The following is an 18,099-nucleotide window of genomic DNA, read 5'->3' on the forward strand; positions in this document are numbered from 1 at the left end:
GCGCTTTGCTTAGTGATTAAGCCACTGCAGTAGATAACACGCCATGTTTAATCCCTTTGGTAGCTAGTCCCAGGGAAGGGGGGCAGGAGGGGCTGCAAAAATACAGCGGCTTGTGATCGGTCTGGAGACCTCAGAAATGGTAGTAACAGCACAGAAACTGTGGCTGTATATGCCCATCCTCCTAAGTTAATTTGGTGGCAGACTGGAAAACAACCAGTGTATCTAGGCCACTATTTTATCAAGTGATAGAGCCATATGGTGCAAAAACCCCTCTGTCTGAGGGCTTAGACATGTCAGAAATCAGGGAGCCTCTGTGTGAATTGATCCTGCCTGCTAGCTGGCATATGTAAAAAGAAGGTTTCTAATTATTTTTCCTCCATTCTGTCAATGGGGGGACTCCTAAATAACCAACTAATTCTGCTGACTCGAGCTGGGGAATGATGAGATACAGCCTTTTCAGCTGCTTTAAAGTTGTGACTGGGATGTGGCTGTGAAGCACGTGGCTGGCATGCTGGAAAGCCCCAGAAGCCTGCCTTCATGTCCAACCAAGTGCAGCAAATGCATCAGAGTGTGGATGCGTGACCAGGTTTTGGGGTTGTACAAGTCATTGAGGGTTGAAGGCCAGTCTCCCTTTCACAGCCTGCAAGTGAAATCAGAGGGAGAGGTTTGACTGACGAGGTCTGACCTAGCAGGTTTCATCCTCCCAGCCAGCTGTCTGTCCCTCCTTTCTGCTGAGAGTCCGCTTCTTGTTCCTGCCAGAGAAGAAGATGGGGACACGAGCCCACATCCAGCCTGCCAGTGGTGAGACACTATCTTTCTTGAGGGAAGCACATTTTTTTCAGCTAGCCTCTCTTCCCACGCTGTCACTGCATACTTGAGGACTATGATTCCCCTTTAATCTGTCTTTTCCCTTTGAGAAGGTCCCTGCCCTCCTTGGAAACAGCCACAGCCTCAGGTTTCCTTTGGCTGTGGTGTCACCTCTGTTCAGACACAGGAATGTGCTAGCTGTCACCATGTGCTTGCCTTTGGGCAATTGACCTTACTGGGCATGAACCCAGCCCTGCAGTCTGGTGACTGAATCGAAATGGTTGCTTACAAATAAAGCCAATAAAGCCGTTCATGGATCTGGCCTTTGTGCGAAACTGCCAGCCAGCTTTCCACTTTCCTAACAAGAAGCGGGCTATGGGCACGTTGTGGGTCTCCACCAGACCATAAATTTGGTCTCTAAGGAAAAAAAAAAAAAAGCAAAACAAAAAAAAAAGCAGAATTAAAACAAGCTTCAACAGAAATGTGCTTCCTCATCCTGTGCTCTTGAGCTAGACACCTCTCCTGCAGTTCATGCTCCTGATCCTAGAGCTGACACACGGTAAAATCCTTTTAGTACCAGCTCACATTCTGACACTAAGTGCTCCTTATCACCCTCTGCTTCGCAGAAACCCCCTGGGCACCCTTGGCTGCTGCCCCAGAGCACAAAGGGTGGCAGGTTAGCTCAGGCTCCCTCCTGCTCTAATGTCCCAGGGTGCTGCCTGCCCAGCCCTCCGGAGCAGCATCCACGCAAGCCTGGGGTGGAGGAAGCCACTGGGTTGGGGTGTTCCAGAAGTCATTGCTCTGCTACTGTAAGGCAGGCACCTTCAACAGGAAGGAGACTTTTAAAAAGTCAAAATTCATCATGACTCTCATGTAGGGTCCCAGTCCTGTTTTCCTTATATTCACTCGTTTAAGTCCTCCGTGTACCTATCCCAGCCAGCTCCATGGAATGTGTTTCTCTTTTGCCTCCTTACTCTCACAACTGAGAGCCATCATTGTTGGAGATGTCTAGAACAGCTTTTCTACATTTCTCCACTCACTCAGCTTTCCAGTGACTCCCAGCTCTTGTTGGAAAACACCTCTTTTCTTACCTGTGGTCCTTACTACCTTCCACCATCCTTCATTCCCTGAGGGTATCTGAAATGTGTGAAAGGAGCTGTTTGCCATGCACATTTCTGTTGCATGAGACCTATAAACTGCGTCTCCTATCATTTGAAGGTTATTAAAATCTCCCATTTTGCCATTTCTTTCTTCTCTCTCACACGGAGCAATTCTTTCCTTTCCTCTGGGGAGACCTTTTGTACCTTTGCATTTGTGCCTCCGACTTCCCTTACAGAAAAGACTTATGCTAACGTTTTACTCTATACATCTGACACATTGACTGCCTGGCCAGCCTTGCCTGCTTGCAGGGTGCCTCCCTGTACCTGAAGACACTGCAGTGTGGTGTCAGGGAGAGGATTCAAACAGTATTGCTAGGTCAGCGGGTACTGGAAAGCACGCGAGTTTACAGAGTGCTGGCATTAGGATGGATGGAAAGGCCCCCTGCGGATTCCAGGGGACTCTGCAGAAATCTCCCTGGTAGCTGTAGATTTTCTGTGCATTCGGGGACTTGCAGGCTGTGACTGAATCACGTGGCATCTGCATTATAGTACAGTGTCTTTGCAGGGAGGGATCTGCAGGTTCCCAGAGACTGCAGGAGCTGCAAGAAATCTATAGAGTGGCACAGTGTAGTCTGATCCGAGAGAGACACTTAGAGAGGACAGTAGCTCTGGATGTGAACATCACTGCCTTCAGGAATCTCCACTTCCACAATTTTTTGATGGAACTGTAAATAAAATGCATTGAAATACCTGACTGTACAAAGAGGTATGTGCAGGTTCTTTGAAATGTTGTAGGAAACTTCTGTTACAAGACAGTGCCTTCTGCTTGGAAAATATGAGGACCTGCAGCAGCCAGGAGATGTGAGTTGGAGCGACAGCTACCATGTAAAGTGATATGGAGGGTATCCACAGCAAACCTAAGATGTCAGGTGCTCTAACTAGTGTTGCATAAAGCCCTGCAGTATCCCTTGGCCTGCCTACCATTTTCTGAGAACAGGCAGGTCAGCTCTGGTTTACTGAAACAATCCTCCCTGGCTTTACTTCCTCCTCTACAGCAGCAGGTGAAACTGCTAGCAGAGAAAGCAATATCATGACTCAGAGCTGTTAAGATTTATCTAAAATTTCTATCATAACAGGTCATGCAGATCTATATAAGCTAGTTAAGAATTTACAGGTAGGGCTCAGGGTGGTTGAAAAGCCCATATGGAGAAGCTGGAGAATACTGGACCAGTTCGACCATACTAGGCACTGCACTGTTAAACTGCTAGTGGTGACCGAGCTAGCCTGTTTAACACTGACTTGGTTATATCCACACCTCACTGGCAGTCATTGCAGTGGTGGTAGGGTGGATGTATCTTAGGCTGCCAACGTCACCCCAAAAATCAAGCAGTAGCACCCCTTTGCTATGCTATGACATCCTAGTTCCTCTGTAGGTTTTCGAACTACACCCCCCAAAGGCCCAAAGCTTCAATTCAGACAGTTCCTGTAGTTGCTCATGCACAGGCATGCCTCAGTTTAAGGAAGAGCTGGGCAAATTAGTTGGCTTGAAGCCTCTACAGACAAGCGGAGACTTGGCTGCACCGTGTGGCTGGCTCCCCAGGTACCAAGCTGTGGGTGTAGGCAATGGGAGCAGGAGCCTCAGGGCCAAACTGGCTAGGAAATAAAGACAACTTGAATCTGGTGGGAGCTCAAAATGGTACAGAGGCTCTTAGTGTCTGGGTGAGGGCTGCAGAAATCCCCTGATGAGAGCAAAGTGTCACTCCTCCGTTGGGCGTCATGTCAGATGTGGGCTGAGCCCACCCAGGATGTAGAGTGGTCCCTCTACAGTGAAAATACTGTCTTTCTGTTCATGGATCTCACCTTGTGTTTCTTTGATCTCTTTTTCCTTCAACTCTGAGGGAACAGCTGTCACTGGGAGGCAAATGTGAAGCCTGTCTTGTTCAGTGTGGGCAGGAGACAGGTGCACAGGTAGCAAAGCTTGGGAACAGAACGGGCCCTCTCCTAGGGTCTAACAAAATGTGCGCAACTTGGCACTTAACAAAACTCTCCACTGCTGGCGTAATGCTCAGGGCTTTTTTCAGGAGGGAAGGCAAAATGGCTTTCTGCTTTACCTACACATCTGTGTTTTGAGCTCCCTTCCTCATTTATTTTCCCATCTCTTGTAAATCTTTAAATAATTGTTAAAAATAGCACAGCTTACTTTGGAGGTGATTAAAAGGAGAAGAAATTATCCCATCACTCTCTTACAAACCAAAACATTCCCAATAGCATCTGACAGACACAGAGCCAAATCTCTTACTCCCCACTGTTTAGCTTACTGTCTGACAAGGTGCCTCTGTGCCAGCTGCTGTTCCCCTCGGCTGCGCTGTGCCGTTTAAGCAGACACTGCTTTGCAAACACCCAGGAACACAGCGTGCACCACGGGGTATTGACAAACTTGTCACTGTGCCTAAAAATACCAACTGGTATGTGACCCTGCCATCCTATTGCCCGGGTACAGTGCAGGCAGGGGAAAATTTCCACGAGGCTCTTAGAAGCATAACCTATCCCAAGGCATTGTGGTTTACATAAATAATAAAAAGGTTAATGTAGCTAGGCTGTATTAATTCCTGGAGTAACTCTGCTGGCTCTAGGGAGGTAACTAATGGGATGAACTGGGCCCTCTAACTTTAATGTACTGAAAGAAAGTGTTGTTGTATGCTGTCATACATATAGATGTGATTCTAGCCAGCCAGGATGGTATAAGGGTTCTGAGTCCATGCCTGCTCTTTCATTTAACATTTCCATCTGTAGCTCCTGCCCATTTCTGCTAATTCACCTTCCTCCTGCCCTGCCTCTGTCCTGGGCTCCCGGCGCAGCCTTATCTGTGCCACTCACCTTCAGGCCCTCCATTTGAAAGCCTGAAGAGAAATTTTACGGACCCTTCCAGTGCTTCAAGGTTTGGGGGCAATGCCCAGAAGTGGAGGCAGGCACCTTAAAACCTTCATCCTCCTTAAAGCACCAGCTGCAGCGCAGGAGCTAGAGGAGCTTGCCACAGCAGGAGCACGGGGACATCCTTCCCTTGCAACCCAGAGCAGTTAATTAGAGGGCTGCTTGGGGAACAGGGAGGACGTGAGTGAGAGCTCCAGCTAGATCACGGAGTGCCAGCGTGGCCTGGGGCAAGTCACATCAGTTCTTTCTGCTTGAGTTTTCCTGTACATAGGCTGGGGGCGATAACTAGTTTACCTCACAGCCCGGTCCCAAGATTGGATGTGGGGAGCTGTGTAAAGCAAAACAGCACTGGCAGTGTGGTTTTGTAATACTGGGTATTTCTTACCACCAGAGTGGTTTTGTAATGCAGGGGGATTTCTTTCTAAATGGCAGGGATGTAGGAGATGAGCGCAAACTTGCCAGAGAATTATTTGGGTCCTTTTAGGCTACAATCTTACAATAATAAGTTTGTGTTTCTGAATTTTTTTATGCCCTAGCCATGAGAGGCCTATGGGATGTTGAGCATATCCCATTATAAGGGTTCCAAACACTGGTCTTCCCAAGTGCTGGTTGCTCTACATAAACAGAGAATGTATTTCCAGGTATCTTGAACAGAAGAGTTTTACGTTTTTTCCTCTTCCCAGGGTTTTCCCTTCAAAACATCATCTAGTAACATCTTACCAGAAAGAAAGGCAGAGACACATCACGCCTAGAAGCAGAAGCATTATGATTTTCCTACTGTGTCTCAGTACTGGCTCTTTACAGGGGGTGCTACTTGCTTGCCAAGGGCTTGTGGGGCTGCACTCCCACAAGGAGTTGTCTTGGGGCTCCATCAGCTCACGTTAGAACATGCCTGTACTGTGCTGCAAAGTAAATGTCACAGGGTTCACTTCCAGAGGGACTGGGCTAAGCCAGTCTTTCTCTTCTTTGCCTATGACAGCCTACTTTTACAACTATGACAGCTAAGTTGAATTCTAACAAACTTAATTCCCTAGCACCTTGACTCAGCAAAGCATTAAATGAGCTTAAACTTGCACTCTTTGAAGGGAGCTTGTGTGATCTGAGAACAGGCAGATCCCTCCCAGGGCACCTCCGCTCTCCTGGATGTGGTGGCTGCTCTACCAGACAACAGCACAGTCTCAGTCAGGTCTGCAAAGCAGAACTGTGTGCGAAGAGAGCCACAGTCATCACCTGTAGTGTGCTGCATCTAAATTTTCTGTCTTGTCCTTACACCTCTCTGCATCTGCTTTAAAAACAAACAAACAAAAAAAAAAAAAAAAAGACTTGCAAAATAGCATTCTAACTATTACATTTTTGTCTTCACCACCAGAGGAAGAACACCCACAGCTGAAAGCAAATCTCTCGTTTTGCTGTAACAACTGGTGGTGATGAGAAGCCGTCCTCAGGTAGGATGTGATCAGCCTGGCTCGCTCTGAGGTCAGTAAGGAAGCAGAAGATGTCACTTCCCTGGGGCAGTCACTTCCCTGATGACAGCTAGCAGAGGTGCCTCTGGGGCTGCTCTTAGCAGAGCTTCTGGAAAACTAGTGGCTGATGGACTCTGTGTTGCAAATTCTGTTTGCCCCATCTCCCTGTCCGGGCTTGGCTTAGTAAAGACATGCATACTGAAGTAAGTCCCTTCTGAGACCTGTGTGCATTGCATATTCAGCATTTGTTTAGTGAACAGAATTCCCCTGGCATCAGGAGAAATTTTAGCACAGAATGAGCTTGGAGCTCCATAACCATCATAAGAGAAACACAGTAGGTAACCAAGGTGAGAAATCCAATCCTCACATCTCCCTTATCCACACAGTGAAACAATTTATGATAAACTGGGTTAAAAAATACCTTGTAAAATATTAACTAGTGGTGGTACAGCTCCTCCTCCTAATAGCTTTTGAACATGTCTGCCAAATTCAACCTTGACAGAGGGATTGTTTTAGTGATGAATTTTGTGTGAAGAGGCAGCATGCAGAAGAGATTGTTGGCACTCTCACTAGCACTGAAGGGCTCCAGTTTTAGCCCAGATGCTGTTAAAAACTAGACAATCCACATAAACAAGAGAGTCTGTGAACACTCAAAATGTATGAAACATTCATCCAGACTCAGGCAAAAGAAACCACTCTTTAGTCAGTGGTTCTCCCCCACATGCGAGTTCTCCAGTGTCTAATACAAGATGAACTCATCCTACAGCCTTGGTTTCACTGGAGTGAGAATCACAGGGCACCCACCGCCCAAGGAAACCAGGCTGCATGGTTGTGGGGCCTCTGAAATTACTTGTCCTATTCTGCCACAGCCAACAGTGTGACACTCTTCTTTTCCAATACTGTGTACTGCATCATGTTGTCTCACTATGCAAAATGTCAGTATATAATGATGGGAGTTTTACCTGAGAATAAATCCCGGGATTTGGTCCTGTAATTCTTTTTAGAACATTTAAATGATATTGGAGTCTTTCTCCCTAATGTTTCAATATCTGAACTCCAGAAATCCTGTAAATGTACAGAGTGGTTTCAAGCAGGTCAACTTCTAGCCGTAGTGCTAGTCAATGGGCAGTAGTAAGCAGGAGAGTGGTTTTTAAGTGCAGTTAGAGGTGTGTCCACATGTCAGTGTTTGGCTTTAGATTTGAATGTTTAGTGGCACTGGATCCGGATTTTGGGTTGTCCCATTAGATCTATGGGATCCAATGTGAAACCTGGAGCTACACTCCAAGTGTTTAGGAATTGAAACCTGGGAATTTGATGCTAGCTGGATCTAAGATGTGTTACCGGTCACAAAAGTTTACTGGTAATTGTCCTTTTGTTGCTGTTGCTTTTGAAGTGCAGATATTTCAAGGTCTAGTGGTCATTCTGTGGCATGCAAGCAAATGGCCTAGAAGCAAGGTCTTCATTGCAACCTTATGATCATAATATAGCAATAGCCTAAAATGTGTTTTCTAATCCCAGGAGAGGACCAACCTAAGTTATCTTTCCGCAGGACCTAACCAAATGTCATGAACTCCTCCACTGCTTTAAATAAGCCGTGATCTACTTCTGCGCTGAGGTAACATGTTGCTTGCTTTGATTTTTAGTTCTCCCTGGCCTGCAGCTCAAAATCAAAACCACCAAACAAGCCTCATCTAAAAGGGCCATACTTTTTACATGTATTCCAGGGTTTAAATTCTGTTCCCACAGAAATCCAGCAGTAAAACTCCTTCGCAAATAAACAGAAGCGCAGACCCAAGAAATACCTCTCATGCCTCCTCCACCCAACTTGCTGACTTAATTTTCCACGCCGCAATTTTAAACAACTTACAAACTCCATTGACTTTCACAGACTTTGGACTAGAACCACTACAGAAATAAAAAACATCCATACACAGCTTAATATCTTTTGAAAAAAAAATATTTTTTTCTTAGATTGCACACTCAAAACTTGAACTGCACACTGCATGGTATAGGAACGGTAGTTTGCCAATCCAATTACCACCATGTAGATGTGTTTTGATTAGTTCAGCTGTAGCCCCGAGGTGTCAAACTCAACAGCAGGAGATGGACCCCCAGGTGTAATTACAGTCAGTGGCTAAGACACGTCTCCTGGCCTGTAAAACGTTCTCAGTCTACACTGGAAATTCCCTGTCAGAGGGAGGTTTGGACAAAGCCTTCAGGTATATTGCGGTAGACCTTTAGGGAAAAACTGCTGTTCCAGTTAGAGACTGCGTCTGCTCATTTGCCCACAACATTTTGCCTTCTTTCCACTGTTTTGCCCATTTGGCCTCTGCTAAATGGATCAAGCAGTGAACTTCAACCTCAGTGTGATGCCGTGGGGACCAAGAGCCCTCACACGCATGTTGGCAGGCTTTCTCTGCAGCCCCAAAGGCTACAAACAAGATGAAATGTTGGCTATGCTGGAGTCACTGCAGGTGTTATCCCAACTCTACTGCTGCCAGGGAGCAAGAGAAGGTTTGTGCAGGCTGGATTTGGGCCACTGAGCACCTCTTTTCTAGGTCTTTGCAGCTATAAGGGCACACATGGACCACTGCAGTACAAACAACATGTGAAGATGACTGGTTTTTATCAAGAACCTTGTCTGGTGTTACAGCAGGATTGGTTTCACTGTTCAAACTGATTGCTGTTTTGAGGATGAAGGTGAGGGGACAAACTCCTAGCTGGAAACAGTAATGCAGCTGTCAATATTTTTAGATTTTGGTGTTAATTAGTGCTTTCCACCAACGGATATGTTTTACTTTAATAACCACTCAAATAAATAAATAAATAAATAAATAAATAAATAGTACTTTGTGCTTTGTTAGCATCATTTGTCCAAAAGTCTTTGAAGCCTTTTGCCAAGCCAAGTGTTACTATTTCTCAGCAATCCCAAGAGCCTGACTCTGCTTCCGTTTATATCAACAGGAGCAAGCCCAGCCCCTGAGGACTCGCCTGGCATTACACAGTGAGCTGATGACTGATGGAGCAAACGTCGCTCAGGTGCCCTAATTCCTACTTTCACGCTGCCTGCCCTCAATGGCGCCAATTGTACTGTGGTTCAAAGAAGAGCAAGTCCCATCAAACTCAAATAAAATCCCTAATTGCTTCATTTTCAACGCTGTTTGTGTAAGTCTCCAGTCTTGCAGGGCACCGAGGTGTGCTTGATCTACTGTTGTTGGTGCTGTTCATTTAAGACCTTAAAGCCTTGTGAGAGGTTTTTGACCTGCTGTCACCTCCTGGGAAATTCCAGTAAGCAATCTATGCATGCAGGACTGCATGTCTGTCCCATATGTCAACATTCTTCTGGTTTTCTCTTCTACTGTGTTGTTATGTCAGAGACATCCACAAGGAACCAAGATCCTGGCTGTTCTTGCTGCTTCTCCCCCATGCTCCAGGTCTGATGCCATCACCACAGCAACCCTGCACGGCATCATGGATGATGGAACAGAGAGCTGGCACTGCCCAGGGCCAGAAAAAAAACAGCAGAAAGTGCCTGGTTTGGATGTGTGCTTGTAACTGCAACCCAGCAGAGAGTAAATGTGGAAACCTGGAGCAGACCGCTGTCTTACTGAATGCTGTGTGCGGAGCGTAGGTATAGGCTTTTCACTTTTCAAGTGCATTAAGGGCAGAAGGACTCAGTTCCCTCTAAATGGTATTGAGTTATAACAAAGCCATGATTCTCATCTCAGAGAACCTGTAATGTACCTTATTTTGTGCATCTACTCTTTATTGTGCCCTTTATAATACAACTGTTAGCACCAGTGGACAGATAAATGCTGCCCTGCTCAGTAGATTATGATAAGAACTGGATGAACATCTCATTTTATGCAGCTCATAGAACCATTAGGTTGGAATGGATCTCTAGAGGACACCTGGTCCAACCTCCTGCTCAAGGCAGGCCAAGTTGGATAAGGTTGCTGAGGGTCTCCTCGAGTTTTGAGAATTCCTGACAGTGGCAATTTCTCTATGCAATCTGTTTGCAGATTTTCATTTACAAATGATCCACGTTTGCCATGAAGGCCAGCTTCCACAGGTTCATTCATTGTTTTATCTTAAGGAACAAGTGGGTTGTGTGGGTGCCTGACATTTTGTGTATTGCCCACAAACTTCTCTCCTTCTCCCCCTCCTCCAAAACAAAAGAAGAAATTGTACAGACATTTGTAAGAGAAACTTTGAGAGGAAAAGGAGAGGTGAGGATACCTGGCAGGGGCAACAGCTGCAAGCAGAAGTGAAATTGTTTGTGAGCACTTCTAACAGCTTCTGTCCAGCTCTGATCATAATGTCTACTTACATGGTGTTACAGAGTCTTGATCTGTGCTTCCTCTTGCTAAGTACCAGGAGCAGGCGAGGGGCACCCAGGGGGTCTACGGCATTCTGTACCCCAGCCCTCCTCACCTTCGGCATGGGAGTGCAGTGGCTTTGAAAATGCAGTCCCCTAACTTAAACCAAAATGCCTGTCACTCAAGCCAGAATCAGCTGGGGTGGTTTTGGTTCTTAGCCAGTATGCTCTGGTAGTCAGTAGTCTCTGTTGTCTGCATTTCCAGCTGCAAAGAGTGCAGTTGTGGTCAGCTCCAGTGTAGACTCACAGGCTTCAAGCAGACGACTTCTGCAGCCCTCTCTGAGAAAATGCATGTGCTTGTGGGGTGGAGGACACAAAAGCTCACTTCCCCTCTGTAAAGATGACTGAGGTCAGTCCTTAAAACACACCCAGAACAAAATCATATTTTACAAAGTATGTGAAATAGCTGCCACATTTTTGTGCGGTACCCTGCTCCCCCAAAATAAGAAATTAGGGTGGTGGTTGTTTTTTTTAAAATGTTCAATATTAATGCAGAGGAGCTTTCTGATGCATTAGGATGGACAACCGGTGATGTATTCCCACTTGTCCGTGACAAGATCTTTCATTTCTTGTTCAGGTGGGCATGCAGTTCTGCTTCAAAGGCCATCTTGTCAAAGGTGCGCATGTTAGTCTCCTCCCGTACCTTTTCCCGGACATGGAAGGATGCTCGAGCAACAGACCTGGCATTTTCTAAGACCGTCTTCTTCTCTTTGAAGATCTGCTCACTCCTCTCCAACTTCCTCTCTATAGAGAGGAGGATCTCCCTGCGCCGTAAGTCCTCGTACTGTTCCACCTTTTGCTTGTTCATCTTCTGCACTTTCTCCTTCTCCAGACGACTCAAGACCACCTTGCGGGCTTTTTCTTGAACAACCTCTTCGGCCACCTGGGCAGCATGCTGGAGCTTTCTCTCTGTCTCTCTAGCCAGGGCCTCCAAATGCTCCTTCTGCTCTCTTTCCTTCTTCTCTGCTGCCAGTTTGGCTCTCTGGATCTGCATGTCCTCCCGCCTGGCCTTCTCCCTCAGCTCCTGGTTCCTCTTCTCCACTAGCTGCTCATAGTTCTCTTGAGCCTTGGTCAAACTCATCTCCAGGGAGGCCTTCAGCATCTCCTTCTCTTCTGCCTCTTGCTTGGCCAGTTCCTTGATCAAGGCCTCGTGTTTCAGTTTCTCTGCTTGGTTGAGCAGTTTCTTCTCCTTCTGCAGCTGCACCTCCTTCTTCAGCCTCTTTTGTGTGGCCGTGGACAGCTTCTCTTGCAGGAGCTGCTCCTCTCGCTCGCGGTGCTCCTTCTTGCCCTCCTCCTTCGCCTTCAGGTTGTGTTCTTGATGGAGCTTCTTCTGCTTGTCCTCCTTGATGGCCCTCTCCAGCCTCTCCCTCCGCAGCCGCTCCTGCTTCTCGGCTTGCTCCCGCCACCTCTCCTCGCACACCAGGCGCTGCCTCTGCTTCAGCAGGGTGGCCTCCTCCTGCTCCTGGCTCAGCCTCCCCCGCCGCTTCTCCACCTGGCTCTCCCACATCCGCTGGCCCTGCAGGAGGGCCCTCTGCTTGTCCTTCTCCTCCTGCTCCTTCCGCTGCTCCGCCAGGCGCCGCTGGCTGTCCCACTGCAGGTGGGCCGCCTGCCGCTGCTCCCGCAGGAGGCTGGCCTCCTGGTGCTTGGCGATCATCAGCGCCGCGATCTTCTTGTCCCTCTCGGGCACCTCCGAGAGGCCCTTCCTCCTCTTCACCTCCCTCACGATCCTCTCCACTCTCTGGGCGGTCTGCGGCGAGTGGCTCAGGTCGCCCAGGCTGAAGCTGCGCCCCAGCAGGGAGCCACTGGCAGCGGCGGTGGCTCCCCCTCGGCCCCGGCCGCCCCCCTTGCCCCCGCGCTCCCGCAGGCTCTCCCCGCTGTAGGAGGACGAGGCCCCCGACTCAGAGGACGTCTTGCCCCAGCTGCCCTCACGGCGCTTCTGCAGCGAGTCCAGGGAGTGGCTCTTGGCCTTTGCGCCCCCCGATGCCCTGGCCTTCCCCCCACCAAGGGGCTGGGGCCCACTGGCGGCGGCAGCGGTGGCGGCCCGGGGGGCGACACGGGCGGCGGGCGAGGGCGGCAGGCTGCCGAGGGGCGCGAGGATGCGCCTCTTCTCCTCCCGGATAATCCTCTCCCGCTCCTCCCGGCACTGCTGCAGCTTGCGGCGGCGCTCCCGCTCGTAGGCCTCGTAGAGGCCGGCGGCCACCCGCATGGAGCGCCCGGGGGCCTCCCGCAGCAGCTCCCCCAGCGCCCGCGGCAGCAGCTCCACCGGCCGCACGGCGCAGCGGGCACAGGCCTCCAGCGACCGCGGGCTGGTCAGCACGTACCGGCTGCCCTCCGCTGCCGCGCAGTCGAAGTTGTACAGGTCCAGGTGCAGCAGCGGCGACTGTTCCCCGGGACGGGCCGGCTCTCCCCCCGCTGCTCCCGCCGCTGCCCCCCCGGGCGCTGCCGGGCAGGGCTGCGGGGGAGGCTCAGCCGGCGGCTCCACCATGGCTCGGCCTGCAAGGGAGAGAGCGGCGGCGGGTGAGCGGGGCAGCGGGCGAGAGGGGCGCACGGACCCCTTTTGTCTCCCAGGGAAGGCGCAAGGGCAGGGCGGGCAGGAGGAGCTGGAGAAGGGGCCGCGGCGTCTGCACCGGGGGGTGCCTGGGCTGGGGGAGTGCGGCCGGAGTGTGTTTGCAGAGGGAGGGGGACAGGTTGCGTGGGGTGTTTTTTGGGGGGGAGGCAGCGTTTAAGGTGGGGGTGCCGGGGGTGGGGTGTTTTTGGGGCGGGGAGATATGTTTGGGCGGTCAGAAGGGGTGTTGGGAGCATGTGCTCAGACACGGGGGGTGATGAGGGAAGTCTTTAGGGTGCGTGGGTGGTGCATGGGGGTGTGCGTGGGGGCGTTTGGGGTGATGGGGGTGTTTGGGTGACGGCGGGGTGCGTTCAGAGCCTCTGCAGTATGTTTGGGCTGTGGCGCAGGCGCGTTTGGCCGTGAATGTGGGGTGCTGGGGGTGCACGGTGTCTGTCTGGGCCGGGGGGGGGGGAGTTTGGGGGAGGGGGTGTTGTCGGTCTATGAACGAGGATGCCTGCGGTGCACCGGGCTTGGCAGAGCGGCGGACGGGGGTGTCCGGGCTGTGAATGGGGATGGGGGTGCACGGGGGTGTCAGGCGGGGCTGGGTGCGGGACCGCGACCGGGACCTCCCCCCCGGCCCACTGCCCACGGCGCAGGACGGAGCCCCCCGCCCGTCCCGGCCCCCCGCGGCACTCACCGGGCGGGCGCGGCGGGCAGCCCCGCGCTTTGTCTCGGTGCCGGCAGCCTCGGGGATCAGGCGGGCGGCGGCGGCGGCGGCTCCTCCATGGCACCCCGGGCCCCGCGCGGCGCCCCCACCTCCGGGGCGGCGGCGGTCACGGCGGCCGCCCGCAGGCTGCGGCGCCCCGCGCTGCCCGCTGCAGGCCCCGCGCGGGGGGCGGGCGGAGGCGGGCGCGGGGGGGAACCCGCCCCACAGCCCCGCGGCGGGGCCGGGCCGGGCCCAGCGCTGCTGCCGGGCGGGGGTCCCGCCCCCCGTCCCCCGTCCCCCCCCACCGCGAGGGGCCGGGCCGGGCCGGGCGCTGCTGCGGCGGGAGCGGCGTCGGGGCTGACTCGGGCGGTGGACCAACCCTTTCCTGCAGGCATCCTCCGTCCCTGTGCGCGCATCCCTCCATCCCGGTGTCCTTCCGTGCACCTGCCTGTCCGTGCACGCATCCTTCCCTACAGACCTTCCCCATATGACCGGCACTTCCAGGGTCGTGCCCCTTATTTTGCACTGTGTCTGCACATAAATCAGCCCATCTGTATTTACAGTTAATACAAACAAGGATAAGAGGGGTGTAAGAAGACAGAGAGCATGCTAACCCAGTTTTACAGATGGCAAACTGAGCCACAGAGAGATGAAGATGCGTGCTTTCGGCCACCTGGGGAATTGGTGCCAGAGATGGAAAGGAAAGGCACAGCGCTCAAATTTCAGTTCAAAGCAGTTTCCAGCCATGAAACCCTATTCCCTTCAGTGCTAATGCAAACTTTTGCTTGCTGCGGGGATATGTCAGGACTGACAAGGAGTCAGAAACTAGAGTGCTGTTACAGGCAATACAGTACATCTTTTCAGGTACCCATGTTGAACATGCTGGTTGCAGTTACTTTGATAGATCCCCCAATTCTACAGGGATCCTGGGCTCTACAGCCACAGTGGGGTTGAGGAATGCCCTGCTCCAGAAATACTGTTCAGCAAAAAGGGGATCGTTGCTGGCTGTGGAGCTGCAGAGCATCTGTGCCACATAGTGGAGCAACTCTGATTTTATCAGGCAGAGGACAGTAGTAGCAAATGCACCATTAGCTGTTGTGTTATGACTTCAGTGCTTTTGAGCAATGTCTGGTTTAGTCTCTACAGATGGAGCTTAATGTACTTTGCTTTAATAAGGATGGACATGGCAATCACTAAAGGACTTCCACAATGGCCCAGGACAAGGATACAGAGCAACAGAAGGACCCAAGAAAGGCCTAGGGAGTCCTCGGCAGAAAGCTGAAGAGTTGCAGGTTGGTTATGGTTTCAAATTGTACAGGCAGCAAAGTGACTTTGAATCGTGCTCATCCCTGTGCTGATGAATGCACACAGTAATGATGCATCCACAGCGAACAGGCAAACTCTACCAATAAACCATATTGACTAATCTGATCTCATTCATTCATCATCATTATAGTCTGCAGGGGACTTAAAAAGCTTGGTAATTAGTTATGTGAAAAATACTCAGGCCAGGGAACAACTCTTTGCTGTCTGAAGGGCCCGGCTCACAGGCTGATGGGGCTGACCGTTAATACTGGCTGCAGCACCGTAGCTGTCAAGCCATGGATGTGTTCTGTCCTCCTGGAGAATATTAAGCCGGTAAGTGTATATGCCAGGTAAGGTGTGGGCTTCTTGGGGCTTTTGGCAGGTTGCTATTTCAGCCTCCAGTGGGGCTGTATTTGGGTCTTGATCTTTCAGGTTTCCTTGTGGATCTTCAGAAGTCTCATAAGTGGTCTCCCAAATGCAATTGGAAGGGGATTTATTGGGAGATTTTAGAAGCAGCGGGATATGACTTTTGGAGACATTAACACACACTATCCAAACATGGAGTCATATCCCTACCTCATCAAGACTAAAAGAGATTTGGGATGGGGCAGGAGGAGATCTCTGGAGGAGCTGAAGAGGATCACTGCTGATGAGTCATTTTCTCACACACAATTATAAAACCTAATTCTCTGTTGGCTAGAAATGTCTAGAAATCTATGCACTCAGGCAAAGTAGTACTATAAGGTTATGCTCCTGCTTTAATAAACATTTTCTTTCTTTGCATTGCTGTTAATGATAGCAAGAGATGCAGGGCAGTGGAAAATTTGGACTACGGATTGTGGGGGTGGAAATATTTGTATCACTTCAACAAATTCTTCTGTATGCTCTTCCTTGCACATATATTAATTACTTTCTTCCCATTCAACTTTAACACTGCTTGTACTTGGGTTTTTCCCTGCTCTCCTCACGAGAGCTATTTCACAACCTGCTAGAGCTTGTTGGTAAAATGTTATTAGTTACTTTCAGCTTCAGTTTTTCTTCTCTTTGTTTTACCTAAGTAATTTGCCCTCCCTTCTGCTTGGGTTTATGCCTTACAAATATTTGTAAACTGTTTCCATATCCCCTCAGAGTCAAGGAAAACATACTGTCATTGCAAATCAATCCCCTGTAGCTACACGATCACCTTTCTTCTGACCTCCTCCCAGGGCGTCAGGCTCTCCCAGTAGCTGCTGCCCTGAGCTGAGCAGTGGGCTCCTGCCCAGCACTTACCTCCGTGCTGCCTGGCACAGGGTAGGTCTGTGCATGGTCCTCATGCCAGTGCGTTGCCTTCCTCCTGTCTTGCATCTCCTCATGTCTCCTCCTTTAATTTTCTAGCTCTCCTAAGATTTGCTCAACACAGTTTGACTTTCCAGAACTGTTCTCCCCTCTGCTGTGGGGAACGATAGTTGGTGAATTATTTCCTCCTTGCTAAATAGCTTTTGTTTTCCAGGTTGAATCCTATCTCCATCTAGTTTGCAATTTCTACTCTTTCTTTCTCAGGCTGTCTTTACGCCGTTGTTGGGAGGACCCTGACCTAGCTATTGTGTAGCTACTCCAGCTCCCAGCCTACTCACTCGTGTTTGGATGACTCCTGGTTTTGCACCAGAATATTCCTGCTCCTTCCTGAGCCCTGGGGATAGGGGGAAGGTGACAGCCTTGGGGAGAGGGGAGTGCAGCCTTCTGACATAGTTTTTAGGCTACAGGCTGCTGGTATGTCCCAGGCACCGGGTCCTTCCCTTTCTAGCTGCAGATGGAGCACAGGCAGCCAGTGCCTTCCCGAGGGGCAGGAGGATGAGCGTGTCCCTTCCCTGCCTGGAGGCACTCCTGCACCCCTCCCAGACACACCAGAGCCTCTCCAGCACAGCCTTCCTCTGTCAGCTGGATGATTTAAGTACTAGTTTAAAACTTTAATGAGCCACTCAGTCTAAGGTCTTACTGATCCCCATCCCCATGATACCCTTGGTCCCTTCCCTCTAAACAGCCCCTTGCCACTTGCCATAATCCTTTGTTTACAGTCCTGCAGCCCCTCCACCTGGGTGATTTTGCAGCCCACGCTGAGCTAATGCTGAACATAAAGTCCCTTGAGACGTTACACATTGGGCTTGCCTGGTAGCCAAGGACTGAAACCCAGCACACCACAATGTCAGCGTAACAACCTGACCAAAGCCAAAGTCCTCCTCTGGGAGATTTCAGTCTTGGCTCCTTTTATCCACTCCGGTGCTTTGCCTTTGGCTTTTGTCACTCCCTGCTTCTGCTCTGACCGCAGCCCTGGCACAGCCTGCCTTTCCCTTCCTCTGCGGGCAGCAGGACAGGCGTTTGCTTTCCTCCGGCTGCTGCCACAAACTGCGTGCCTGGGAGATGCAGCAAAGCCTCCCCGCTCCCCTGGGTCGCAGATGCTGTTCTGCAGCCCCCTGCCAGGCTGTTACAGCCAGTGAGCAGCACCCTGAGTGACTTTGAAGCAAGTGCCCAGATGCGAGGCACCGTCCCCACCGCTCACAGCGGCTCTGCTTAACGTTGTCATCTGTGGCTGGGCCGCAGCCACTTCAGATGAGTCTCTAGGGAAATGGAACTACTGGCTGGCGCCGATGTGCAGAGCGGCGAAGCAGAGAAGAGACGGGGCATGAGGAGGTAGCTGGAGATGGCGACATATGGTGAGGGACAATGCAGAGGGTTACTGCCAGAAGCAAAATGTTTGGCAGCCACTGGGGACAGACTTGCACTACAAATACTATGTCCTTCAACCTAATATAAACCTGGAGTTTATGGCCAGCACATGAACTGTGCTGACGGTGAGTTATTAGTGCTCAGCTTGCTGGGTAACACTA

The 18,099-nt window shown here is 50.7% G+C and overlaps 1 protein-coding gene across 1 annotated transcript; it reads right to left on the minus strand.

The window, feature by feature from the left end:
- Positions 1-2,992: 2,992 nt before the first annotated feature.
- Positions 2,993-13,164, minus strand: CCDC177 (coiled-coil domain containing 177). The gene has a single exon (XM_075754229.1). It carries the CDS (start codon positions 13,162-13,164, stop codon positions 11,242-11,244), a length of 1,923 nt encoding a protein of 640 aa, XP_075610344.1. The 3' UTR covers positions 2,993-11,241.
- Between the last annotated feature and the right edge of the window lie 4,935 nt (positions 13,165-18,099).

Source organism: Balearica regulorum, chromosome 5, assembly GCF_011004875.1.
Source record: "Balearica regulorum gibbericeps isolate bBalReg1 chromosome 5, bBalReg1.pri, whole genome shotgun sequence".
In the NCBI taxonomy this organism is placed as follows: Eukaryota; Metazoa; Chordata; class Aves; order Gruiformes; family Gruidae; genus Balearica; species Balearica regulorum.